Source organism: Mus caroli, unplaced genomic scaffold (genome assembly GCF_978045245.1).
Source record: "Mus caroli unplaced genomic scaffold, Mus_caroli_1 scaffold_10, whole genome shotgun sequence".
Lineage (NCBI taxonomy): Eukaryota > Metazoa > Chordata > Mammalia > Rodentia > Muridae > Mus > Mus caroli.
The window spans coordinates 9,837,713-9,844,989 of record NW_028227265.1 but is presented as its reverse complement, the minus strand read 5'-3'; the positions used below and the strand labels follow the sequence as shown (position 1 = coordinate 9,844,989).

The 7,277-nt window shown below is 57.1% G+C and overlaps 1 protein-coding gene across 1 annotated transcript; it reads right to left on the bottom strand.

The window, feature by feature from the left end:
- Positions 1–9: 9 nt before the first annotated feature.
- Positions 10–6,773, bottom strand: Taf1c (TATA-box binding protein associated factor, RNA polymerase I subunit C). Its single transcript, XM_021169453.3, has 15 exons — positions 6,585–6,773; positions 5,695–5,833; positions 4,857–4,941; positions 4,630–4,727; positions 4,466–4,555; positions 4,307–4,380; positions 3,569–3,807; positions 3,343–3,459; positions 3,124–3,241; positions 2,964–3,035; positions 2,654–2,789; positions 2,427–2,564; positions 1,817–1,991; positions 1,582–1,719; positions 10–1,504 (listed from the first exon to the last, which is right to left on the bottom strand). Exons 2-15 carry the CDS (start codon positions 5,830–5,832, stop codon positions 612–614), a joined length of 2,511 nt encoding a protein of 836 aa, XP_021025112.1. The 5' UTR covers position 5,833; positions 6,585–6,773; the 3' UTR covers positions 10–611.
- Positions 6,774–7,277: the final 504 nt, after the last annotated feature.

Genomic DNA, 7,277 nt, shown 5'->3' with positions numbered 1-7,277 from the left:
CCGCTCATGGCCAGTGAACAGGTTTATTCAGTCCCAGAGTCAAAGCGTCAATGCCTACTGAACCGATGTAGACTGTGGCACAATCAACCTCCAACAGCTGACCCACACTGGGCCACCTAGGGAGGCACACGAGCTGGGGCATCTTCGAGGACAGGAGGCTAAGGCTACTTTCTAGCAACCCTGCTGCACTGAGGTGCAAGGGGTGGCTCTACCCTGGAGACGTAACCAGATCCCCAAGCTACAGGAGCTGGCCCTTGGTCGTGGCTGCTCAGAGCTTCTGAGGCATGGTCTCCTGGCTCTTTCTGCAGCTCCATGTGGCCCAGAGAATGGCAGTGGGAGAAGGCAGGAGACTGGGGGGACTCAGGACTGCAGGGACTCAGGATTAGCCATCCTGATGCAGCCTCTGCAGCCAGCTCTTGGGAATATCCTACCATCAAATACACGAAGCGGCCTGGTTCCCCATTGCTTCAGCCTAGTTCTACACCGCTCACGTTTTCACGGGCACACTGCTCTCTGCATGGCAGAGGCAGAGGAGGCTCTGCCCTGGAGTGGCTAAGATCAGTGCAGCGCTCCAGGATGAAGGCTAGGTTCTCAGATATGGCTATCCCCACTCAGAAGCCCATTCGTAGCTTCTTCTGGGGAGGCTGGGAGCCAGAGAGGACAGGTGTCTGCTGCCTGAAAGACATGGTCTGGAGGCTAGAGGCCTGGGAGGGTGGTGTAGCCACAGGTCCTGGAGTGTCCCTCTGAAGTGACAGCTTGTGGGTGTGATCCCGGAGGGTCTGTCTGCGTTCACGCTTCACACCTTGGCCCCACACCTCCTGTGTCAACTCCTGGGAGGGTGGAATCCTGGGTGGCTGAGGACAGGCCTCTGAGGTAGAGAGGTCTTGGCTACGAGGGGCACTGCTGGCATCTGAGGAGTCCAGGTAGCTTGTGAACGAGGAGAAGGTGCTAGACAGCTGAGTCCGCCGCTTAGGCCGCTTGGACTGGGTCCGGGGCTCAGAGGTCTCACCTCGATGTCTCCTCCACCAGGCAGCCGCCTGGCCTTCCCAGGCTTCTGCCAAGCGCTCAGTGAGCTCATCCTGCTGGCTGCACTGAGGCGCAGGGGGTGGCTCCGCCCTGGGGAGTGTACCCAGGTCCCCAGGCCGCAGGAGCTGGCCCTTGGCCATGGCTGCTCGGAGTTTCTGTGGCATGGTCTCTTGGCTCTTCTGCCGCTCCATGTGGCCCAGAAAACGGCGGTGGGAGAAGGTTGGGGCGGCCCACGGTGGGCGACTGGGGGACAACTCCATCAGGTCCTCCAGCCAGCGGCTGCAACGGGCACTGGCCTGAGAGGTCCAAGAGGGCGTGGACACCTGGTCCACTGAGGGTGCTGTCGCTCGCTCTGGTGGCTTTCTAGGACTGGAGGCTTGCAGGAGGCGTAGGTGCTGGTAGAAGACATCCCCGGCTGCTGAGAGCTGAAAGAGCAACAGCCCCGGGGCAGAGGCACAGAGGGGGACAGCGGCCAGACCTAGACAGGGAAGGAGGAGAGTTGCAGAGCCTGGCAGCACCTCCCACTGCAGCCCCAAGCCCCTCTGCCCAGCGTACCTATGACTGGTGCCTCCAGACGTTCCTGCAGCTGCTGCTGCCTCTTAGGTTCCAGCAGGGGAAAGGCAGAGAGGGAGTCGGTGATGGAGGGCAGAGACTGAGGAGGCCCCGCCAGCCGCGGCATGGAAGTTTCCTCTCCTGGAGAAAGGACAGAGAGCTAGGCACACCAGTCCCAGCACTAGCATGTCCCCACGAGCCCCCACCCGGCCCCCTTACCCCCACCTGCCTGGCTGACCTGTTATATGAAGCAGCTGTAGCTGCCCACCCTGGCCCCCCAGTAGCAAGGGCCGTGGATGGCCAGGGCTAGCTGGGGGTAGCAGGCGGGCAAGCAGGGGAGCAGATGGCAGGCCATGGTCCCACTTAAGCATGGGCACCAGGGGGAGGCGCTCATCCATCAGGTAGATAGAGAACTGAAGAAGAGAAAGGTTAGAATAGTGGATACCTGGTACCAGCCTTCCAATAACCCTCTCCAGGCCACACAGCCTGCAGGAGGTGCCCAACACCCAGAGGACAGATGGCACCCCCACCAGTCTTCAAGTCCCTCTCAACTTGGCCTACCCAACATGTATTTTCTGGGCTGGGTTGTCAGAAGTCCCTGACATCCATCCATACACTCCCAACAGTAGATACTTGCACCAACACTGGGGTCCTGAGGCAGAGTCAACCTCTGCCTCCTCCCAGCTCCTGATCTAGGTTTGCAGATGACCCAGTCCACCTGCCTCTAGGGAGACCACGTGCACGGGGACCCATCATTCCTGGGTTCCAGTACTGTGCCTCAGGCCTGCTGGCTGAAGCTCTGGTGAAGCCTGGAACAGAGCCCAAGGAGAAAGAAGGCTGCCGCTCACCTGGGTGCAGATGAGATGCAGAGATGGAGAGCTATGACCCGGCTGCCCTAGGTACTGGGCAAGCAGCACCCGCTCTCCTTTCTGGCAGGCAGCCTCTGCTCCAGCGCGGAACAGCAGCAGCCCACAGCCTGGTGGGCCCTAGACAAAGGACAACCAGCTCAGCCTGAGTCTTCAGGCTGGAGATGGGCCTCCTGTCTCAGGCTTCTCCTCACCCTCTCAACCGATACCTGAATGTCAACCATCTTCACACCCGTGCGGTCCCCCACAGTCAGCACCCGGGGGTGGGCAGTGAAGTCTGCCCAGCGCCAGGGAGACGGATCACGGAAGGCAAGCGTCTCGGTGTCCTTGTAGATCGTCTGCAGCCTTGAGGAGGAAGGCAGGCCATGAGTGTGGGCCAGGTGGGGGTTGGGGGCGCAAGGGTGTTGAGGGGCTGGGCTAGAGGGAAGGGAGCCCAGGGCCATGGAGCGGAAGCAGGGCCATGGAGCGGAAGGCCGCAGTTCTGCTTTAGAATGGAAGGCTCTGGGAAGAGTAGTTTACCCATCTTGTGGGGTCCACAGACAAACAGCTCCAGAACGGCTGCAGATGGCCAACTCTCCTGACAGGTGAGGGCTACAAAGCACAGGGGGCTGCGTTATCATCCAGGAACTCAGCCCTTCTCCCAGACCCTTGTCCGCACCGGGAAGCCCACATCCTTTACCTGAGGCTAATACCAGTGGCCCCCTTCTCCACCTGCAGCACCTGCAGGGGTGCTGGTGGCCCCTGCTTATCAATCTTCCACGTAGCACAGTGGTAGTCAGAGCGGACGGCCAGAAGCGCTGGGGGGGACAGGGAGGTCAGGCTTGCGGTGTGTGTGTGTAGGAGGGTGATGGTAGCTAGTTGGACAAGGAAGAGGGGGGAGGGAATGAAGAAATCTTACTTTCTCCCTGGACAGTGCTGGTCACCACCTGCCGTACAGGTCCCCGCAGCTGGACTTGCCCAGGGTTCTCAAGGATCCGGGGGTTGCCACCTGAAGTCATACTGACCTCCTGGAAATCTGAGCCCCTGATTAAGGACTGGGGGTAGATTCTGGTTGCCCCGGCTCACTCTTCTCCTGGCCCACCCTGTGGATGGTGTCAGCATCCCCACCAAGTGAGAAAGGATACACAGCTTGTCCAAGGCACCTCCACTAGGGTAGACCAGCTGTCCGGCCCGCGCTGTCCTTCCGGGCAGCCAGGCCAACGCGCCCCCGGTAAAGGCCTCATCCATCAGCAACTGCTCCCAGCGCATGGCCAGCTCTTCATGCAGTAGCTTCCCCATGAGTAATGACACTGACCTGCTCAGGACAGGACCCCCAACAATGGAGAAGCGACGCAGCCGGTGGCTGAGGAAAGCCCAGGGACACCTAGGGACAGAGCAGCAGAGGATAACACTGGGACAGTGAAGGACACACAGAGAACCTCTTCCTTAGCTGCCTAGAATATACCCTACCCTGTTCCTGGACCCCAAACCTTGAATATTTCGATGCCTCCTAGCAAGTGCCTCACAAATGTTCCCAGTCAGGGCAACCATAGTCTTCTGTAGGATGTGTGGTAGTTCGGAAACTGGCTCTTCCCTTGGAATAAGTAGCCATCCTGTTGCTGCTTGAGTTAGGTCAAACAGAGGGATGGAAGTGGATGAGATGAGAGCCCTATCAACATTCCGAACACCTGGATACAGCCACGCCAAAGGTTTACAAATGAGCAATCTGCTTTTCCCTTATGCTGCTGGGGATTTTGTAAACTCATGGCTCAGGAGTGTGTGGGGCTGGAAAAGCCACTATGACGAAAACCTGGTCAGTGTCCCAGGTCCTTCCACATCCCACGGCAGGCCAATCCATGGCTGCTTTCTCATTGGCTACTTGCCCCCAGGGTTGGTGTCCGCCGAGGTCCTGAAGCAGCTTCTTCGCGCTGACTATAGTCATCTTTTTCGAGTAGCCCTGCAGGGAAGGCCTGTCAGGTTGGGACCCTTGGGTCTCACCAGGGAGGCGGCTGACCATCCACCCGGCGGTGGCGGCTCCTTACCCGTTTCCCCTCCAATCTGAAGTTCTCCAGCATGAGTTTCCCCAGGGGTGCGAAGGCTATATCCCCATGGTCCCACAGGAAGCGGCTGAGCTGTAGGGAACAGCTGTGTGAGTCAGCATAGCACAAGCGGTGAGAACCAGTCTCACCCAGGGACACTTACTTACCTGCTCAGTGACATCCAGCACAGCCTGAGACTGGTACTGGTAGCAGTGACCTCCCCGGAAAAGGAAGTCCTGAGCCGTCACACCGGGGTCCCAGGGCTCTAAGGGGAGAAGAGGATCAGAGAAGAACCTGAGAAGGAATGGGGACAGGGTACCCCTGGAGGTCTGAGATTCCCCTTGTGCGTGTGATGGCTGAGGTCCTTGGAGGGGGCCCAAAAGGAGACTCTTACCAGGATCAGGAGGCATCAGGAGGGGGAGGGGTCCTGGCGTTGATGGCTCCCACAGGAGGTTCTTGGCAAAGGACAAGGTCGGATCCTAGGGAAACGGGGCAGCAATAACATGACAGGTGTGCAATCCCTGCCAATTAACTAACTCAGTCCTCAGGACAAATGTGAAAAGGTGGTCACTTCGCTAATGAGGAACCCTGAAGCATGAGGCTGCTGCCCTAGGTGACAGAAGCAACAAACAGGCATGGACTTGAACCCAGGCAACCGACTCCAGAGTCTGAACTGAATTCTAAACTTCATTCACAGCAGCTTTCAAAGGAAGCGCCTAAGTCATGACTGCCTACCCACAACCCATTGAGCTCCAACTTCCTCAGCTATCTCCTCTGAGTCCTGCCATTCAGTGGGCACCCTTGTCCCAAGGACCAAGAACTCCCCTCCCCCAACACCCTCTCTTTGACATGCTCTCCTCAATGTACTCAATACAAGGCAGCTAGCGAAATCCTGCCCCTGGCATTCCACTGATTCAAGCAAGCCAAGTCCACACTACACAAGGTCTGCCCGTTGGTGTAGTCTCTCACCATAACTGGAAGTCCCTTAGGTGGGGTGGCCTGACTTCCTCATGCTGGGCTCCTGGGCCTGTAAGGACCCCAACACATAAACACCTGCTGAACCCAGGGAGAGGGAGCGAGGAGAGAGGAGTCACAGCCTCTGTTGAGAGACTCTGTCTGGACAGCAGGGCAGCTGGTGCGCTGCTCAAGTAGCAGCTGCCTAGACCTCTTTTCCCAATAAGTGAGCAAGGAGGAGGAGCAGACCAAGGAAAGGGCCCTATTTCCATCCTCACCTTGCAGTTCTGTGGCTGGGACCCTGGCAGGGTCAGTGCATCTCTCCAGCTGCACATGAAGGACAGGTCAGGGCCATCAGTCATGCCAAGTGGACCGGTCTTAAACAATGAAGGGTGCAGGGTGCCAGGGAAGTCCATCCTGGAGAGAATGTATCTAATGTTACACACGCCTTCATTAGGAGTCTCAACAGTGCACCAGGGTTCTCAGCACACAGTAGGGGAGACCACTACAAGGTAGCAGATAAAGACCAGACTATGCCTAATGCCGGCGCGTCAGCAGGGCTGTCCAAGGGACTGCTCACTTTCTTGAGGGCAGCCAGAGAGATATCTCTGCTCACACCTTGGAAGAGGGGCCGGGGAGAAAGTGATCGCAAAAGGCCTCGAGGCAGGTAAAGTGCCAAAGATAAGCAACCACAGAATATACAAAGGGGAGAGTGTGGAGGACCAAGTGATGCTGATGTGGGCTGAGCGTTCATCAACGTGTTGCGCATGACAGTAGCATGCTGACTTTCTTCCACCCCTCTGTGGACATGGGCTGCGTACTATTCCTGCTTCCCCACTGCCAAACACAGGCTTCTCCAAAAATGCCCGTGGGCTGAATAAATGCAGGAACTCTCTAGAAGCAGTAACTGTCAGTCAGCCCTCATTTTTAGTAAAAATTAAATCTAACATCCGCAATAAGAGCACTAGCTGAGCACTAGTACCCGCTGGACAAGGCGCGAAGGCGCTGAATTTAGTCTGAACTGAAAACCGGTGTGTAGTAACCACAAGTGTTCCCGGACCGCCCTCCCTCGTGGCAAGCATCTAGGACAAGCCTCAGAGCTGTAGTCGGCCGGTCTCTATAGCCACGTGGCCTGCCACGTGCTCTCAGCATCCCGCAACAGCCTCACCTGATCCCGGGGCCGCAAATGAGCGGGAGTTCCGAACCTCAACGCCGCCACCCACAACTGTTGGAGCAGACTAAACTGTTTTCCGGATCAGGCCGGAAGTTCGCCCGAGAAACAGGAAGTCCCGCCCCCAGATCATCTAACTGAGTCCTCCAGCGCCACCTGCAGAGCTGAGGGCCAATAAGCATGGTCGTGGCGCCTAAGCTATGAAATTCCCATCCTATCTCACAAAAGTGTTGAGAAGTTTGAATTGATCCTCTCAACGACCTACTGAGCACCTCCGATGAGCCACGCACTGTATTTATTACCCACAAGTCCTAGAATCCGCTTCATAGACACCTCTGGGTGCATACGTGGCTTTAACCGGGGCCAGGAAGGAATATTAGCTTGTCGTTCTCAAGCTAATATTCCTTGTGTGTGCACCTGCGAGTTTTGGGGGATCTGTTCAAACTCGCTCGCATGCAGCGAGTCCTGGGCGCTGCCTGTAAGTTGCCTTGGTCCTGTCACTATCGCGTGAAACTTAGGACGCGTGGCTCTGCTGACCACTTGCTTTCCATCGCCTGGAGGCTAAGAATATCTTCAGATAGAATCGAGACAATGATTCTATCTTCTGTGTCACTGCAACCTACCTACATGACATTCCCGCCAATGTGTTTGACGACTTGTTTCGGTTTGACTTTCCTTTGTCCTGTAATT

Excerpts from the sequence above, each read along its gene's own strand:
- Taf1c (XM_021169453.3), bottom strand. The coding sequence starts at position 5,832 with ATGGACTTCCCTGGCACCCTGCACCCTTCATTGTTTAAGACCGGTCCA. Across the intron at positions 1,992-2,426 it reads TGCATCTCATCTGCACCCAG|TTCTCTATCTACCTGATGGA; the intron begins GTGAGCGGCAGC and ends TCTCTTCTTCAG. Across the intron at positions 1,720-1,816 it reads ACAGCTGCTTCATATAACAG|GAGAGGAAACTTCCATGCCG; the intron begins GTCAGCCAGGCA and ends TCCTTTCTCCAG.